The 19,699-nt window shown below is 47.0% G+C and overlaps 1 protein-coding gene across 9 annotated transcripts in view; it reads left to right on the top strand.

Moving 5' to 3' along the window:
- Positions 1-19,493, top strand: part of CACNB2 (calcium voltage-gated channel auxiliary subunit beta 2) — a 424,293-nt gene extending 404,800 nt beyond the window's left edge. For all 9 annotated transcript variants that reach the window (XM_039524807.1, XM_039524809.1, XM_039524806.1 and 6 more), the window contains 4 exons: positions 1,028-1,179; positions 6,945-7,040; positions 13,370-13,555; positions 17,724-19,493. In XM_039524807.1, coding sequence (XP_039380741.1) covers positions 1,028-1,179; positions 6,945-7,040; positions 13,370-13,555; positions 17,724-18,215 — 926 coding nt within the window. In that variant the 3' untranslated portion in view covers positions 18,216-19,493. The remainder of the gene's footprint in view (positions 1-1,027; positions 1,180-6,944; positions 7,041-13,369; positions 13,556-17,723) is intronic.
- The last annotated feature ends 206 nt before the right edge of the window (positions 19,494-19,699 follow it).

The raw sequence follows: 19,699 nt of genomic DNA, 5'->3' as shown, positions 1-19,699 counted from the left end.
TTTCTGTCGGAAACCTGCTTGTTTCCATAGGAACTGCATTGAAAATGAATTATTTCCATGGAATGTTCTGATTCTGATGAATTGAGAAATTCCAATGAAAAACTGTTTTGTCAGAATTTTTTCTGACCAGCTCTGATAATAATCCTTACCTACCTCAAGGGCTATTGGGGTGATTATTAGCATTATTTTGAATTGTTTATTTTTAAAGTACTTTACAAATATTGACCAACATTTTAAGACCTAGGGCCATATTACATATAGGACCCGATTTTGAGAGATGGTAAGCATTGATAACTCATATTGAAGCAAATAGAAATTATGGGTGCTTAGTACCTTATGAAAAACAAGTCTCTTTCAGGCACCTCAGTATAAATTTAATGCATAGCTTCAGGCACTTAGGTTTGAAAATTATGGTCATTAAGTATAATTAGAGTCTGCACTGCAATAACTTACAAATGAGGAATCCACTGAGATACTGTAGTAAAATTGAGGGATTCCTATTTCAAACAGGAGATCATAAGGCTGCATATACCTCTTTGCTATACACACACACACATGGATTCAGTCTTATAATCATAGAATATCAGGGTTGGAAGGGACCTCAGGAGGTCATCTAGTCCAACACCCTGCTCAAAGCAGGACCAATCCCTAACTAAATTCTCAAATGGTCTCCTCAAGGATTGAACTCATAATGCTGCGTTTAGCAGGCCAATGCTCAAACCACTGAGCTATCCCTCCCACCCTATAGGAAAGTGTTAAAAGTGTTTCTGCATATTAGTAGTATACAGAAGCATGAAGGTGAGACTGGTAAAGAGTACAACCTTCAAAGAACATCAACTGTAGGCGGAATGTTCTTGCTAAAGATATGTTTGCTTCAGTAGAATGCCAGTGACATTAACAATTAACAGCTCCTGCCAATCTACTCATCTGTTGTGGGAGCTGCATGCCAATCTACCTCATTTTTACATTTGTTAGAATTAATTTCTGTTAAATATTTTCATAACTCTAATTTTCTACTTATCTGCAGCTGAAGTTCAGAGTGAAATTGAACGGATATTTGAATTAGCAAGGACATTGCAGCTGGTAGTACTTGATGCCGATACCATTAATCATCCAGCTCAACTAAGTAAAACCTCTCTGGCTCCCATTATAGTATATGTAAAGATTTCTTCTCCCAAGGTAACTATCTTACTGCCGTTAATTCTGTTTCAATCCACACATTCCTTGAGACCTGAGCCACAGGTACAAAGAGACACAGGTTCTCCACTGGATGTCATTAAAGATAAATGAATTGCACTTCTTAATTATTTCCCTGTGGATGGGAAGATACCATTAAAAGGATATCATCTTAATCAGTGGGTTACAAAATCACTTTTTTGCAAAAGAGAGAGAACTGTAGTTCTAATGGTTACTTAAGTTAGAACTAAGGGAAACAGTTCACTTGTTTATTATTATTTACGTAATATTGCTTTACAGAGTGTCAACATTTTGTTAAAAACTTTGCAGAAATATGAGCTAAGATCCTTGTCCCAAAAAAAGACGGTTACTCACCGTAGTAACTGTTGTTCTTCGAGATGTGTTGCTCCTACCCATTCCAGTTAGGTGTGCGCGCCGCGCGTGCACGGCATCTCGGAACTTTTTTACCCTAGCAACTCCGGCGGGCCGGCTGGCGCCCCCTGGAGTGGCGCCGCTATGGCGCCTGTTATATACCCCAGCCGGCCCGTCTGCTCCTCGGTTCCTTCTTGCCGGCTACTCCAACAGTGGGGAAGGAGGGCGGGTCTGGAATGGATAGGAGCAACACATCTCGAAGAACAACAGTTACTACGGTGAGTAACCGTCTTTTCTTCTTTGAGTAATTGCTCCTATGCATTCCAGTTAGGTGAATCCCAAGCCTTACCTAGGCGGTGGGGTCGGAGTGAGACGTGGCGGAGTGTAATACCGCGGAGCCGAAGGCTGCGTCGTCTCAAGACTGTTGCACCAACGCGTAGTGGGAGGCGAAGGTGTGGACCGAAGACCAGGTGGCCGCTCGACAGATGTCCTGGATTGGAACATGGGCCAGGAAGGCGACCGACAAGGCGTGCGCCCTTGTCGAGTGTGCAGTGAGGCGGCATGGCGGCACGCGAGCAAGCTCGTAGCAGGTCCGGATACACGCAGTGACCCAGGAGGAAATCCGCTGGGAGGATATCGGCTCGCCTTTCATGCGGTCCGCAACCGCTACGAACAACTGGGGTGAATGGCGGAAGGGCTTAGTCCGCTCGATGTAGAAAGCGAGCGCCCTGCGGACGTCGAGGGTATGCAGCTGTTGCTCCCGAGGCGAGGCATGCGGCTTCGGGAAGAACACCGGGAGGAAGATCTCCTGGTTGAGGTGGAAGGCTGACACTACCTTCGGGAGGAAGGCCGGATGTGGGCGAAGCTGCACCTTGTCCCCATGGAAGACAGTGTATGGCGGACTAACCGTCAGAGCGCGGAGCTCAGAAACTCGTCTCGCTGATGTAATGGCGACGAGGAAGGCCGTCTTCCAGGAGAGGTAGAGCAGGGAGCACGTGGCTAAGGGCTCGAACGGAGGACCCATCAGCTTGGCCAGCACGAGGTTCAAATCCCAGGTCGGGGCAGGACGCCGCACCGGCGGGTACAAGCAGTCCAGGCCTTTGAGGAAGCGGGAAACCATCTGGTTAGAGAAGATGGACCGACCTTCCACGGATGGACGAAAGGCGGACATGGCTGCCAGGTGAACTCTCAAGGAGGAGACCGCAACACCTTGCTCCTTAAGGTACCAAAGGTAGTCGAGGATGGTAGGGACCGGGACTACGAATGGGTTGAGTCCTCGTTGATCACACCAGAGTGCGAATCTCTTCCATTTCGCGAGGTAAGTGGAGCGAGTGGAAGGCTTTCTGCTCTCAAGCAGGACTTGCTGAACTGCCGCGGAACAGTCCCTTTCCGCGTGGGTTCAACCACTCAGGTACCAAGCTGTAAGATGGAGGGACTGCAGGTTCGGATGGCGGAGTCTGCCGAAGTCCTGGGTGATGAGGTCCGGCCACAACGGAAGGGGGATGGGTTCCCGAACGGAGAGCTCGAGCAGCAGGGTGTACCAGTGCTGCCTCGGCCAGGCCGGCGCTACGAGTATGACATGGGCTCTGTCCCTCCGAAGCTTCAGGAGCACTCGGTGCACGAGCGGGAACGGAGGGAAGGCGTAGAGGAGGCGATCCGTCCAGGGGTAAAGGAAGGCGTCCGACAGGGAGCCTGGCGAGCGACCCTGGTATGAGCAAAACCGGTGGCACTTCCTGTTCCCCCTGGAGGCGAATAGGTCTATTTGGGGAAACCCCCACCTCCGGAAGATTGTGTGGACGACATCTGGACGGAGGGACCACTCGTGGGAGAGGAACGACCTGCTGAGATGGTCGGCCAGCGTGTTCTGCACTCCCGGAAGAAAGGACGCTTCCAGGTGAATGGAGTGGGTCACGCAGAAGTCCCACAGGAGCAAAGCTTCCTTGCAGAGGAGGGAGGAGCGTGCTCCGCCCTGCTTGTTCACATAGAACATTGCCGTGGTGTTGTCCGTGAACACTGTCACACAGCGGCGTTGCAGGTGGGTGCAGAAGGTGCGACAGGCCAGACGGATCGCTCGCAGCTCGCGGACATTGATGTGCAGGGCGAGCTCCTGGGGCGACCACAGGCCTTGGGTGTGAAGATCGCCCAGGTGAGCTCCCCAACCGAGCGCTGAGGTACCCGTGGTCAGAGTGGCGGACGGGCGAGGAGGGTGGAATGGGACTCCGGCACACACGACCTCCGGGTCGAGCCACCAGCTGAGGGACTCGAGGGTCGGCCTGGTGACCGTGACCACCATGTCGATAGAAGGGCCGGGAGGGTTGCTGCCGGAAGGACCTGCGCTGCGTCGCCGGCATGTGCATCCCGAGGGTGTGGATGGCAATACGGCCGTCCTTCAGGGTCTGGATCCGAGAATCCGTCTTCTCAGAAAAGAGACCCTGCGTGTCAAAGGGCAGGTCCTGCAGAGTATACTGCACCTCCGGCGGCAGGGTGGAGGACTGCAGCCAGGCGATGCGCCGCATCGACATGCCAGAGGCTAAGGTCCGAGCTCCGGAGTCCGCAGCGTCGAGGGCGGCCGTGATGGAGGACCTAGATGATCTCCTGCCCTCTTCCAACAGCGCCGCGAACTCCTGGCGGGAGGCTGATGGCAGGAGCTCTGTGAACTTCGCCAGGGACGTCAAGATGTCATAGACGTACCTGGCGAGGAGGACCATCTGGTTAGCAATGCGCATCTGCAAGCCGCCTGCCGAGTAGACCTTGCAGCCTAGCAGGTCCATGCGCCGGGCGTCCTTGGACTTAGGCGCAGGGGCAGGTTGACCATGCCTCTCGTGGTCGTTAACCGATTGCACGACCAGCGAGTCCGGGGTCGGGTGGGTATAAAGGTACTCATAGCCCGTCGGGGGAACCGAGTATTTACGCTCAACCCCACGGGCCGTGGGAGGAATGGATGTGGGTGTTTGCCAGAGCGTGGTGGTGTTTTTCTGGATTGTCCTGACAAAGGGCAACGCCACGCCTCCGCGCCCACCACATTGGTAATGGGGTCCTCGTCCTCCTGGACCTCTCCTACTGGGAGATCCATGGCCATCGCCACCCGGCAAAGCAGGTCCTGGTGGGCCTTCAGATCAATGGGCGGCAGTTCCTTGGCTGAAGCACCGGCCACCGCCTCGTCCGGGGAGGACGATGAGGACAAGCCCTGCACTACGGCCTCCGCCACAGGGGCTGTTGACTGCGCCTCGGCTGGGTCGGGCTGCATGGAGGACTGGTGGTCCGGTGGAACGGAGGGCTCGCGTCGAGGAGAAGGAGCCGGCCGGCTAACCGTCGCCTCGGGGACCCTGCGCTCGGAGGCCAAGTCTCTCAGGGGAAACGGTACGCCCTGCATTTCATGCTGGGCCCAGGGAACCCAGAAGCCCCACCGTTGAGACCCCTGAGGATCGCCGTGTGGGGTCGGTGGCAGGTGCGTGGTGCTGACCACGCCGGGGGCCACCGATGCTGGGCGGGATGGCCAAGGAGGCGCTGAGGCGCTGACGGATTGTATCGCCGAAGGCGGCAGTCTCTCCGCAGACGGTACCGAGGGATGGTGTGAGTACCTCCGGTACCGGGACGGTGACCGAGACCGCCGGCCACCGCGGTGCCGGGAGCTCGACCGGTGCCGGGAGCTCGACCGGGAGCGGGATCTGCGGTGCCAGGAGTGGCTGCGGGAGTCGCGGTGTCGGGAACGGCGCCGGGACTGAGACCTCCAGTGGTGCCAACGCGACGGCGATCGGGACCTGGATCGGTGCCGGAAGTGCGACCGGTACCGAGATGACGAACGGTACCGGGACTCCGACCGGCGGCGGGATGGCGACCGGTACCGGGACGGCGAACGGTGCTGAGATCGAGAATGGCGAGAAGGCGACCGTCGTCGGGACCGGGAGCGTGACCGGGACCGGGAGTGTCGCTTGTGCCGGCGATCCGCGGAGGGCGGCCGGATCATCATCGCCGGCTTTCCGACGGATGCGACAGCCCGCACCGGCAGTGCCGGGGGCCGGAGGCTCGGTGCCTCTACGAGCTGTATCAGCTCACGCGCCGCAAAGAATGTCTCCGGCATCGACGGCAGTCGTGGCTCAACCGCGGACGGTGCCGGGGAGCGTGGCGGTGCCGGACTCGACGGCCCTTGCGGCGCCGGAGTCAACGGCCCGGTGCCTGCCTGGCGCACGGCCACCGCGGGAGTCGCAGCTGGCGCAATAGTCATGGCTGAGTCCTCCGCGCGGGACTTAGCGATCGCCTTTGCCAGCCTGCGCTTCCTAGCAGGCAAAAGGGAGCGGTGCCGGGTCTTCTCAGTTCCTGACTGAGGCTGCGGTGCCGCGGTGCCGGAGCGGCTCGGAGCAGCCGGTGCGCTCTGCACCGATGAGGCTCTCGGTGCCGGCGCAGCCGGTGCCGGGGGCTGTAGCGACGCCTCCATAAGGAGCTGCTTTAGTCTATTGTCCCGCTCCTTACGCGTTCTCGGCTTGAAGGCGGAACAGATCGGGCACTTGTCTGTGCGATGACCTTCGCCGAGACAACGAAGACAGGCGTCGTGCGGGTCCCCGATCGGCATAGGCCTCTGGCAGATTGCGCAGGGCTTAAAGCCCGGTGCCTTGGGCATGAGCCCGCCGGAGTTGCTAGGGTAAAAAAAGTTCCGAGATGCTGTGCACGCGCGGCGCGCACACCTAACTGGAATGCATAGGAGCAATCACTCGAAGAAGAACTTTATAATCCAAGTACACAGTATAGAAATGAAGATAAGGGAGGAGATGTTATGAGCAGCAGGACTACTGGTCAGTACAGTTCCGCACACACAGTGTTTATTTCTGTAATTTTTGTTCAGTTTATTCTTAAGATGTTCAGTCATTTAATTTACCACCATTTCACTGTATGGAGATGTCTACATTTATAATCTTCTTGGAACAAGTACATCCTGAAGAGACGTTGGAAGGAGAAAGTGGAGGCCTGGCAAAATGGGTCTGGAAGAGCATTCTCAAGAGTCTCAGTATAAATGGCTACATGGAAGAAGGCACACATGAGTAGGAGGACCGGAAGGGGTCAGTTAGTGCAACTTGGGCAGAAAAGGAGGGAGAAAGGGAATAAAGAGAATGAGAGCAGAGAGGTAGGCAGAAGCGAGGTTGTTCAGGGCCTAAAAGGCAAGAGGCTCTGAAAGCCAGTGAATGAGAAATTATTAGATATGTTAAAAATTATAAAACAAGAGTTACTTTTTTGAAGAGTACACAAATACATTGGGCCTAATCCTGCAAACAATCAAGTCCCTGGCAAATCTCCTATTGAACGTAATGGTTTGATCGTATTCCCACTATCTGACTACTACTTGCTTCTGAATTCTTTCTTTTCCCATCAACTGTGTATTTTAACTGTCTTATTTTCCACAGGTTTTACAGAGGCTAATAAAATCTCGAGGGAAATCTCAGGCTAAACACCTTAATGTTCAAATGGTGGCAGCTGATAAACTGGCTCAATGTCCTCCAGTGAGTTACTGTTGATGCATTACTGATGTGGATATGTAGACTCTTGTTCAAAGGGACTAAGTCTGTCCTTTGTTTCCAAGTAATAGGCTAATTGTGTAACATTTGTTGCTGCTTGCCACTATCTGTTCATATTTCACTTGTCATTTTGTACAAAACTCCATTTGAGATCTCTGCATGGCATAATGGTCAAATATATTTCTTTTTCAGCAACATGATTAATCCTGGAGATATATAGGTATTGGGCCACCAGTATTTTTACATGATGCATAGCTGAGGAACTGGATTACTTCAGTAACTCTTTATAGGTTATTGATCCAAAACTAAACTGATTTGGTTTATGACCAAAAGTTGCCTCTGGCAGTGTTCCCTCTAATTTTTCCCACACATGTGTGGAATGAATTTTGTTACGTGCAGCAATATGGAGGTGATGTGATACACCTCCATATTTAAAATGAAGATGATAATATCTTGCTCAGCTACTCACTATTACGGCTGAGCAAATAATTGATTTTTCTGATTCGGGGACCAAAACAAAAAATTTGAAAAAACAAATCCTCAGTTCAGTTCAAACCAAAACAGACTTTTTTTGGGGTGGGGCAGGAGGGGAGGGGGACACGACAGGGTTTGCCGAAACCAAAAACCAAAAAAAGTGCTTCAGGTTGAACAAAATATTTTTGATTTTATGTTTCATTTCAGGCCATTTTCAGGTGTTCAAGTTGGCTCTGTATATCCCCATTTACAGGTATTGTGCCACTTTGTGGTACCTAATGGTAGAACCATCTCGAAGGTGTGTCCATTATAGTGCCCAAGTGGCCTCTCCTGCCCCTCCCATCAGCATCTCCAATTGTTCTGAGGGCGAGGCTCAATAAGGGGACACAGTGCTCTCTACCACCTCAGTTCCTTCCAATCACTATGCCAGATGGACGCAAACTGCTCTAGTCCATTCAGATCTGGGGTTTTCTCCACTTCTTAGTGTCTTTATACTTGTTTAGTATAGTTAGTTAAGTTAGTTAGTAGTTAGTTCTGGGTTACAGTGGAGCTGAATTAAAAAAAAGAAGGTGGGATTCAAGAGATGTGCTTTGTGCCCAGCTCTCCTCCCAGCATCTGACGTCCATGACATCTTTGGGAGAGGGCCACTCTCCTGGATGTTCCATCTGCCAGACTTTCACACCCAGAGCTTGCAAGGTGGGACACAACAGATTGCAGGTGCTTCTACTTAAGGAGGCCTTTGAGGCTAAATCCTCTAGTCTCGGGCGTTTGTTGGATCCAAAGTCTAAGAGGCCAGCCTCTGCTGCTGTGACTTACTCCAGCAAGTTGAAGCAGCTTAAAGGATCCAAGAAATGGGAACCTTCATCTGGTCGGACTCCAGATCCTGCTGCTCAAGCTGTAAGGTCTTCAAAGGCCCTGTCAATAGAGAAAGGCAGAGCATCTGCTATGGAACCAAGAGTTACATTGTCAGCTCTGGATGTATCAGTTCTGAAGAAGGAGGCAAGGGAGAAAACAGACACTGTTAGCAGTGCCAGTACCTGCATGTCAAATTTGTTGGATCTGCTCAATTCTGACATGGCCTCTACGGTTCCAGCTCCAAAACCCAGGCTGATTCCAGCTTCAGTTTCTGGAGACCAAAGAGGTGGAGCTGAATATTTCATTAGATTCTGCACCATCCAAATTTTCAGCTCCAGCTTTGACCTGTGCTTCAGATCCAGGTTCATCTTCTGATCCAAAGAGGACTTTTACTTTGGTGGCTGACGTACACTGTTACATGAGGTAAAGGTTTCTACTCTCATTATTTCCTGATACCCAAGAAGAAAGGAGGTTGGAGACCCATACCAGACTTCAGAACACTTAACAAATGTGTCAGAGCTCAAGAATTCAAGATGATCACACTAGCAGCCATTATTCCTTCTTTGGAACAAGCAGATTGATTCTTGGCCCTCGACCTACAGGATGCCTATTTCCACATATCAATCCTACCTTCCCATAGATAATTCCTCAGATTTACCTTGGGCCAGGACCATTACCAATACAGAGTACTCCCATTTGTCCTCTCATCGGCTAAAAGAGTATTCTCCAAGGTCCTCTCAAGAGTGGCAGCTCACCAAGGCTCCCAAGGGATTATGATCTACTCCTACCTGGATGATTGTCTCCTGAGAGCCCTCTGGGTCACCCAAATTTTGGTAGACTTGTTCACAGAGCTGGGCCTACAGATCAATGTCCAAAACATTACGTTCACCCCTGTACAGCAACTAGTGTTCATAGGAGCTGATCTCAACTTGTTACAGGGGAGGGTGCTCCTGCCACAGCACAGGTTCCACACACGTTGGTCACACTCATAGAAGCAGCACAAACCAGTCATCAAATATCAGCCAGACACTGCCTCCAGCTTCTGGGGCATACAGCTGCAGGCACATCTGTGATATCTCATGCCAGACTTCATATGAGGTGCCTTCAGATGTGGTTCAGCTCAGTCTACAGGCTGAAAAATTCAGACTAGACAAACCTCAGTGCTCTCACACCCAACCACAAAGTGATTGCTCAAGGTATAGTAAAACTTTTTCCCCAGCCCAGACATTCCACCCCAGCCTGGGACCTAAACTTAGTCCTAAAGAGCCTGACTAGGCTGCCCTTTGAACCCAAGGCTGCTTGTTTGCTCACATACCTGTCTATGAAGACAGACTTGCTGGTGGTGAGCATCTCGGCGAGAAGAATAGCAACACTAATGGCAAACACCCCTTATACAATATGTTTTTTGGGACAAGGTTATTCTCAGACCACACCTGAAATTCATCCCCAAGGTGACTCTGTCTTTTCACATAAACCAACTCATTCACCTTCCTTTTACCCCAAGTCTCACTGTGATAATGGGGAAGCTATACTGCACACGCTAGATGTTAAGAGAGCCCTCGCCTTTTACCTGGATAGTACAAAGGCCTTTAGGAAATCTCCTAAGCTTTTCCTCTCTGTTGGATTATCTAACATGTCTCCCCCTTTGAGGGAATGCTGTCCCTCCTTGGGAACGTAATTTGGTTTTATCTACACACATGAAGCCATCTTTTGAACCCTTGGCTGAGTGTTCTTCATATTATTTATTTGTTAAGATGGCATGCATTATTGCCATATTGCCAGCCAGAAGGGTGAGTGAATTAAATAAATGCCTTGATGGCTAAACTACCATTGATGCCTTTGCACAAAAGTGAGGTGATTCTTAGACCTGACCCCAGGTTTTTGCCAAAAATAGTTCCTGAATTTCACATCAATCAAACAATTAATTTGCCAGTATTTTTTCCAAGGCTGCATACGAATAAAGGGGAATAATTTTACGCTCTTTGGATGCTCTTGCATTTTATTTAAATAGAATTAAAAGTTTATGAAAAACAGCTACATTATTCATCTCTTCTACTAAAAACCATAAGGGTCCTCCCAGACTATTTCTAGATGGATTAAACAATGTATTGTTGAATAGTACAGGTTACAGACATTCTGGTGTCTACATTAAATGGTACAATCTCATTTCACTAGAGCTTTGGCAGCATCTTTTGCTTGCATCAAGACTTGTAGGGCTATAACCTGGAGTTCAGTGCACACTTTTAGTAAATACTATGCTCTTGATTTGGCTTCAAGGGCTGATGGATGATTTGGTAGAGTAGTGCTTCCATGTCTATTCAGTTAGGATTCTGTTCCCTCCTCCAAGTTATTTGCAGCACTACTAATTAAACTACCCATAAGTGGAACTGTGCAGAGCCACTCGGAGAAGAAATGAAGATTTGTTACTTCTAACCAGAGTTCTTCAAGATTGCGCTGCATATTTACTCTTCCTGCCCTCCTTCCCTTTTTTCTCAGAGTCTTTTAATTCCTTTCTCTGGGTTGGCGGTGGAAGGAACTGAGGTTGGAGAGGGCTCTTTGCCCTCCCCCACCCCATATGTTGGGAGACACTGAGGGGAGAAGTAGAAAGGGGTGTGCAAGCCCCTAAGCAGACACTGCTGGGAGAAGATTTACCATCACAAGGCGGAACAGTATCCATAAGTGTGAGTATCCAGAGCCAACTCAAAGAACTCCAATTATAAGTAAGTAACCTTCATTTTTTTCACCTTTTTAAGTATATATACTAATATATACTAATTTTCAAAATGAAAAATCAAAATGAAACATTTTGAAACGGTCTAAATGAACTGTTTCAACTTTTTAATTTATTTTTTGACAATTTTGTTTTGGCTTGAACTATTTATTTACCAAATTCAAGCAGAATTTGTGAATAGTTAGTGACTTAAGAAATGCATTTTTCAGCAAATACATTATTTGCCAAAAAAAAAATCACCCAGATTTACTCACACGAACATTGTGAGGATTATTATTATGAATATACTTTATAGTTGGGTTTACGCTTTGCCCCAAATCACTAGCGTGCCTGTAGCGCCAGTAGTGCACCCAGTGTACTGTGTCCCAGAGGCAAGCAATGTAGCTGCTGAAGCAGCTAAGCCTTGTAGGCGCTACCCGGGGAATCCCCTGAAACACTCAGACACATGGCTAAGAGAGAGGTTTTTACTGGAGCTGGCTGGAAAGTGGAAAGGTTGCAGATACTCTAGGTAGAGAAGTTTAAACAGCTGCAGTTCAGAGTGAGCAGTGGCACTTCCTGTTTGGGTCTCTGGGGCAGTCCATTTGAGAGTTACGGCTCTTCAGGCTTAGTGCCTGGAGTGCCCTCTCCAGTCCAGTCTCTATTCAAGCAAGTAAGCATTTGCAGGCTTGCAGGCAAGCTCAGTTAGTGTCTCTCATTGAGGCTCCTTTGTGCTGGCTCCCAGCCCAGCTGCTGCTGCTCCCAGGGCCAGTGCAAGGATGTTTCGTGCCCTAGGCGAAACTTCCACCTTATGCCACCCCTACCCGTGCCCCCGCCCTGAGGCCCCGCCCCACGGCAGCTCCCCCCCTCCGCCCTCAGGCGCCCCCCTTGCGGCAGCTCCCCACCCTCCGCCCTGAGGCCCCCCCCGCCCCAGCTCACCCCTGCTCTGCGCACGAACACCCTGAGCATGCCGTCACTGCTTCACTTGTCCCACCTCCCACCTAAGCTGATTGGCGCCGCAAGCCTGGGAGGCGGGAGAAGTGAAGCAGCCACAACCAGCTCGGGGAGGAGGCGGGGCAGGGGTGAGCTGGGGCGGGGAGTTCCCCTGCGTGCCATCCCCCTCCCCCTTACTTGCTTCAGACAGCCCTCCCCGCGCTCCCCTGCCCCAGCTCCCTCTGCCTAAATACCGGCAGCGACCGGAGCGGCTGAAGATCTGTCCGCTGCGGTCGCTGCCGAAGAAAATGGCGCCTCTCAAATCCCAATGCCGGCCCTGGCTGCTCCCCTGTAAGTCCCACACAGACCTGCGCCCAGCTGTGATGTTGGCAGTCACAGCTTGTTCCACATGTGTCTCTGTCCACAGTTCCTGGGGCTTCGCTCCAGCTCCCTGTTGACATGTGGCTCCCACTCCCAAAGCAGCCTCGCCACTTCCTGATTCAGGATTTTTTCCCTTACCTGGCCTCCAGAAGGACAAGTGCAGTGGGGAGGGGACGGATGGGAACTGTAGTCCTTGCTTTGTCAAGAGGAAGGGGATGTACAATTGGGAAGAGCTGATGGAAGCTCTAGTCCCCTGCTTTGCAGATCCATCACTATACCATAATATCAAGAGTTTGCTAGGCACTGTACAGGCCCGTACAAAGACAAGGGCCCTGCCTCAAAGAGCTTAGAGTCTATATGGGGCCAGTCCAACTGCAACTGAAGCCGACAGAAGTCATTCATTAGGCTTTAAGTGGGAATGGGATATAGTGGTAAATTAAGAGTGAGTTACTTAATATCTGTGCAGCTTTTTAAAGATGAAAATCACCACACAAGTGCTAAGTATTATTCATTTTGTCTTTTATTGTTATCAGTTTTGTCTTAAGTATCACTAGGTATAGGGATTCCACATTTTTCTTTGGTAGCTTGTTCCGCCATCTCTTTATTCCAACAATTAAAAAGTTCTTCTACTGTTTAACTTCTGTTCCCATATTTGAGTTTTAAAATATATTTTTACAATACCAATTCTGGCTTCCCAGATTACATACATCTTTCCAAGTGTCGATCATTCTGGCTTGCCATGGAAAGTATAATCTCACTGTTATGAACAGATTACTTTTAAGTCAATTGTTGTTGTTTTTTTAAAGTTCTATCGCAAAATGTTCAGGACATGAATATTATGAATCTGATTTATTTGTGGTGCAATAGTAAAAGCATTTTCTAATGTGGTCTATCATCAGCACCTTCTGTGGTTTTATATTGGCTCCGACGGTGGCTGTTCTCACTAAAATGTCTCCCTTCACAGGAAATGTTTGATGTAATTCTGGATGAGAACCAGCTTGAAGATGCCTGTGAGCACCTGGCTGACTATCTGGAAGCCTACTGGAAGGCCACCCATCCTCCTTGCAGCAATCCTCCCAACCAACTCCTCACTCGCACACTTGCAACAGCCACTCTTCCTATCAGCCCAGGTCCAAACATAAATTTACAGGTATAGTTTCCTCTCTCTCTCTCTCTCTCTTTTCTCTCACCCCCATTCATTTCTGCAAAGGGAGGGAGACCTGCCAGGGCACACAGTGTGAATTCTGGTAACAGAAGTTGCTTAATGTGCTTCACTGGGAGCCATAAGTTGATAGAGCAGAATAGCTTTGCACTTTTATAATGTAAATACTTGAAGACAGATGCTTTTCTTGTGATCTTCATTGTATTCACACTAGCATTTGTTTCCTTACTTGCTGACTAGCAAGACATCTTTGGATTCCAAAGGGTGAAAGGGCCTGGCTGGAAATGTATGGTGATGGGAAGTGGAATTTCCTGATGCCCAGAACAACCACTGCTGCAGTAACATACTTACCACCACCAGTATTTTTATAACTTGTCATATGTGATTCAGTCATAGTTATACAACAGGATTAACAGTAATGCCATGCATGTTACTGCCTCTGGTAACTTTCAAAGTGACTAATATCCCAGAACCCTGCCTGAGTGACTGGGCTGTGTGTGAGAGCGTTCCACAGGGACAAGCTGGGGAGGAATCCATCCGTCCACCTCCACAGGCAATGGAGTGGTAATGGAGTCACTTCATAGCCACTACACTACTGCAGGATGAAGTGGCCCCTCCATGGCTCCCTTATCCACTGGCCCTCAGATCACACACTTCCCTCATCGTACCCTCCTTATATGCTAGCATATTATGCAAGTGGGAATTTGAGATGCAGTGTTGCTAGCCAATGGGGCATTGGATGGGGAATCGGGATGTAACCCACACACCTTCTGGGTGTGGTTTCTGTCCCCTCTAGTGGCACCAAGACCACTTAGAGAGAAGGATTAATGAGTCTTCTCTATAGCCTTAGCTAATAGCTATATGGCTTTGAGCTCATGCAGTAGAGGCTCATGCATTTAGCTCCAAAGGTCCCAGATTCAATCCCACCCACCAAAGACCAGGCTCTGTTGGTGTTATAAGGAGACATGGGTACTGTTCCCAGCTCTGTCACTGACCCGCTGTGTGACCTTAAGAAGTCACTTCATCTCTGTTTCCAGTCCCACCCTTTGTCTGCCTTGCCTAATTCAGAACTCTTTCTGCCTATTGTACCAAGCACAATAGGGCTCTGATTTTGGTTGGGGACTTCAGATGCTTCTGCTGTATGAATGATAAGTGGCATCCTGATGTCCTGTATCTTTGGAACTACATTGGATCTGCTGAGGTCATGGAGAGGATTAGGGTCATGTTTGCCTCAGATGAAATAGCCAATTGTTCCATCCCAATTTCAGACTAAGATTTACTTATGATCAGCTTCTTCATTTTCAAGTCCATCCCTATGACTGACATTTCCCTGGGTCTGGCTACACAGCTGACGTTAAAGTGCTGCCATGGCAGCACTTTAATGTGGCTGTGTCGTCACGGCTCCAGAGCTGGGAGAGAGTTCTCCCAGCACTGTAATAAAACCACCTCCATGAGAGGAATAGCTCCCAGCACTGGGAGTGCGGTTCCCAGCGCTGGTGCACTGTTTACACTGCCATTTTACAGCGCTGAAACTTGCAGCGCTCACGGGGATATTTTTTCACACCCCTGAGCAAAGAAAGTTTCAGCACTGTAAAGTGCCTGTGTAGACAAGGCCTTAGAAAGAATGGTCCCTGCATTTAAAATTTCAACTGCTGAAGTGTTTTGTTTTTTGTGGATCTTGCAAATATTTTCCCTGCAGTGAAGGCTTTATTTTAATAGAGATTTCCCTGTGGAATTGCAGACTTGGCAGTCTCTTCCCTGCAAGGAACATCACTTTAGTGCAGTCTGTAGGATATGTCTCTCTTCACAAAGCATCCTGGGAAAAGAGAGTGTATGCCCCAGCTAGCTCCTTCCTTTGTTTGTTGCCAGGGCTGAAAAAACTGCTCTGAATTAACTGTGTGCTGGAAGAGCAGTCTAGGTACTGAAATTAGCCAGCAGGGTTATGTAGTGTGCTAGATACAATTTTATAGATATAGTATTGCTCAAGCCTTTTTATGCCCTTGAATAGATATTTATATGTTCTACCAACCTATGTTAGTGTATATTGATTTTTAACCACACTGTTCAAGGACCATAATGGGTTATTAATTTCACCTTTCTGAACACTGTAAAACTATCTTTTATGCTTTCACGGTTTTGACAGTTTATTAATCCTGAAATGCTGAGCAAAGGTGGTCCCGTTTAAAATCTAGAACTTTAACTTCCTTCTGCTTCATCATATGAAGATATATTTTAAACAGAGGTGGGCCAAATCTGGAACCTCAAATCTGAGCCTCTTCAAAGTTTAGGAATGGAGTGAACTTGCACTGAACCCACTGTTAGGATACAAAACTAGGAGGGCCTGTCTTCCCTTTCTTGTTTTGATGCAGTAAAGTCTCACAAGAACTGAAAGATTTCAGCCTGAAATCTCTGAAAAGAACTGATCTCATAATAGTTCCATATTTTTGGACAGAACTCTTCTTAGAACAGTTCATAAAACTTCAGCACTCCTGAAACCAAACCCGAATCTTCCTCCTAATTCGACTTTGATCCACAACCCCAAAATTTAACCTAAATGTTAATCTGGATCCAAATGCTGCTTCCTCAGTCCATCTGTAATATTTGGGGGCAATTCTCGCCAGGGAGGTGCCCATGGCTTCTATTAGATTTTTTTTTTTTCACTAACAATTTCTGAAGTTGGAGGAGGGGAAAAGTATAATTTGCATAGCCCTTTGTTTCCGGTCAAAGCAGACCAACTGGATCTGAATTCATAAAACATTCTTTTTTTCAGAGCAGCTAGAAGTTTTGCACTTGCTCTTAAATCACAGCAAACTGCTCTCTTTGAATTTTACTGGTCAAAATTCTGTAACTGAGTGTATTTGACATTTTGACCATTTGGGAATTAAAATATCCCATATAACTGTTCTTATTTTGTGTGCTATAAAATCCATCCTTGTGACAAATTTTAATTTTTTTCATAAATTTAAATGAATGATCTGCTTTAGACTATTTTCTTTACATTTTAATTTATTCTAACAGAACATAATAAATATGTATGTTTTATTCAGAAACCAACTCTGGGCATTTCTTTCCCCCCCACTTTGCTGAATAGTACTAACTATTCACGTTCATATTTAATACACTCCCCTCCCAGAATGCCAACATCAGCTAAATAATGACCAAATCAGAAACAAAAGACTTCCACAGTAGAGCCTAGAGTCTTGTGTTGACAGAGACATAATGTCAGAAACTCATGAATCTGAACAACACAAGGGATATAACTTCCAATGTAATTCAGCAATCATTTGGCTGCTGTTTTGGGACAAATGCAGGTAAATGTAACGGAACCCCAAAACTGAGCTAAATAATCACAATTGTTCATTTTGCAGTGATTTCAAACACTGTGCTGACGAAGACTGATTGTACTTGGTAATTCTTACTTCAATCTTTAGGTAGTAGCAATATGTTAGGAAATTGTTTGTGATAATATCATTGTCCCTCCATTTTCCTTGGCAATAATCATTTAACTATAAGGTCAAAGTCCAAGTGTCTTATCACAGTGAGAGAAATTGAATGATTACCAAAAAACCAGAGGGGCAATGATATTATTGGTATTATAATACAAGTATGAGCGATACCAGGTCAAGCCATAGCTTAATTCTTAAAATAAAACCAGAGGCCAAAATCTTGGCCTTCCATTGCTATCTCCACTCCACCCCTTCAGCATTCACCCAGCTGTGTTTTAAAGACTGTCTCCAGTGATACATGTCCTCAAAGAGGTTTCTGAATAAATACCCTCTAATGATCCCTACCCTCTCTGAAGCTGATGTATCCTCTCTAGCTCTTCTGAATTCCCAGTTCTGCTCCTGCATCCTCCATGTTGATCTGGAATGCGACTGCAGTTGTTGCTAACTGGAATGTTCAGAAAGTAAAGATGTTGCACAAGCCCATGGACCTACCACCGAACATCCTGCTTGGGGTGGAAGGGCTCACTTGTATTACAATACAATATTTTCAGTACAAGTTTAATTCTAACAGTTTCTGGATTAGATTCACAGTGCATTGTCTTGTATGTAAATTACTGCTGTTATTGTTTTTAGCTTAATTTATATTAAGGAAATATCTTTAAATATGTGCCCATGATTGTAAACTTACTGTCTATTGTGATGCTAACCAGGGCTCTCAAGGAGATCAGAGGAATGACCATTCAGCCCCAGAACGAACTGGCTCACAAGTTGAAGAGGAAGCACGGATTGAACCCACAAAGAAATTTCCACATCGTTCATCTTCCTCAGCACAACACCATAACCATCGCAGTGGTGTTAGCCGAGGCCTGTCTAGGCAAGAAACGTTTGACTCAGAAACCCAAGACAGCAGAGATTCAGCTTACATAGAACCAAAGGAAGAGTACTCACATGAGCATGGTGACCACAATGATTCTCACAGGGATCACAGTCATAGAGACGAGTCACATGGGAGCAGTGATCACAGACATAGGGAATCAAGGCATCGCTCAAAGGAAAGGGACCGAGAGCAGGACCACAACGAATGCAATAAACAACGCAGTCGTCATAAATCAAGGGACCAATATTGTGACAAGGATGGGGAAGTGATATCTAGAAAACGCAATGACACAGGAGACTGGAACAGGGATGTATACATCCGCTAGTAACTTTGGCCTCTGGCAGTTTTGTGTTTCTTTGAAGTCTTGTATAACAACGCCCCTTGAAAATATCTTTGGGTTCTTCATTGCAGAACATATGGTATCCTTCTGTATGCTGATTTGTATTGCTGTTGCTTGCATAGCAATAGCATGAAATAGAATATTCATATACTTATTTTTTTGATTAGTGCTATATAAATTGGCATAGTACAACTGCAGAACTCCTAATGTTGTACTGGGCTTTTTTCAAGCTGTTTTTGGTAGCAGCCACTTGAACAATATCTGTTGCCATCAAGGTGGTGTTAGTGTTTTAAAACAAGGTACAGTTGATGTTTAATAACCTCCCGTGTATTCAGCAAGCCAGAATCAGCACATACAAAACTGAAACTCATGTTTTGATTTTTAATTTGTATGCACTTGATTTGCATATTGATTTAAGAGCCACTATCTGTTGCTTGTACCTCTAGTGGACTCCATTTGGGGACAGAATTCAGTCTTGCCTTACACACAGGGAATCATAAAGTCAAAATCTATTTTCTATGTACTGGTACTGTGTACTGTATATACAGTTTATAAATGTTATTTCTGCAGACACCTTCTTACTGTATAAGTTTGACCACACTGTTTTAGAGTCCTAATGCCAAGTCAGCAGATTTGCTTTTGAATTACTGGCAACTGGAACTAGCCTCATTCAGGAAATTTGTAAGTGTTCAATCTAGACATTTTTTTCTTCTGTAACTGAAAGCTTGTTCTACTGTAAATATGAATGTATGAATACTTGAGATAAAAGGTTTGATTCCTATATTTTATGCTGTTCTTGCAAACTTATAATTTTGCATTTTAAATTGATAACAATCACTAACCTAGCACTATCAATTGTTCTACACACTTCACACAAATTGTAATGGACACACTCTATTTTTTGTCTTAATGTCAGAATGGTGGAGCATACATCATAAGGAGAGGGGGTGCGGATCTAGTGAAGGAAATAAGCGATTACGCAAAATTCCAACCAGTCAGTTTCTTTATTCTATCTGTTATTTTCAAAATCTGAATTGCAGTCAGGGAACATGAGGCAGTTTACTGCTACACGTAATTGGGAAAGCATAAATCTGCTGGCTGTTTGTTGAGACTCCAGGAGAGTAAAAACACGGGCAAATGTTACTGTAAGTGTTTCACTGGAAATGTAAAATCTTTGTGTTTTAGAGTATTTGTTTTAGTAAGAAAAGTTTACACAGCTTGTGGAGAGTTATTTTGTTGGAAAATAAATTTTTTTGTAGCTTCTCCACTTTTTTCTCCTCTTGCCACTTACTCCATACTCCTACTTTGCAGCCAGGTCTGTGCTCGTCCTTCAGCTAAAAGCTTGTCTGCCAGTAAGAGCCCAGAAAAAGGACTGTTATAACTAAAGGTTCCATCTGTTCTGAACTCACTAGAGAAACGTGTTGAAATCAAATGGATTGGCATCTCACTATGTTGTGCACAGAGTACCT

Source organism: Mauremys reevesii, linkage group 2, assembly GCF_016161935.1.
Source record: "Mauremys reevesii isolate NIE-2019 linkage group 2, ASM1616193v1, whole genome shotgun sequence".
Lineage (NCBI taxonomy): Eukaryota > Metazoa > Chordata > Testudines > Geoemydidae > Mauremys > Mauremys reevesii.
The sequence above is the reverse complement of the archived record's forward strand: the minus strand, read 5'-3'. Positions and strand labels throughout refer to the sequence as shown.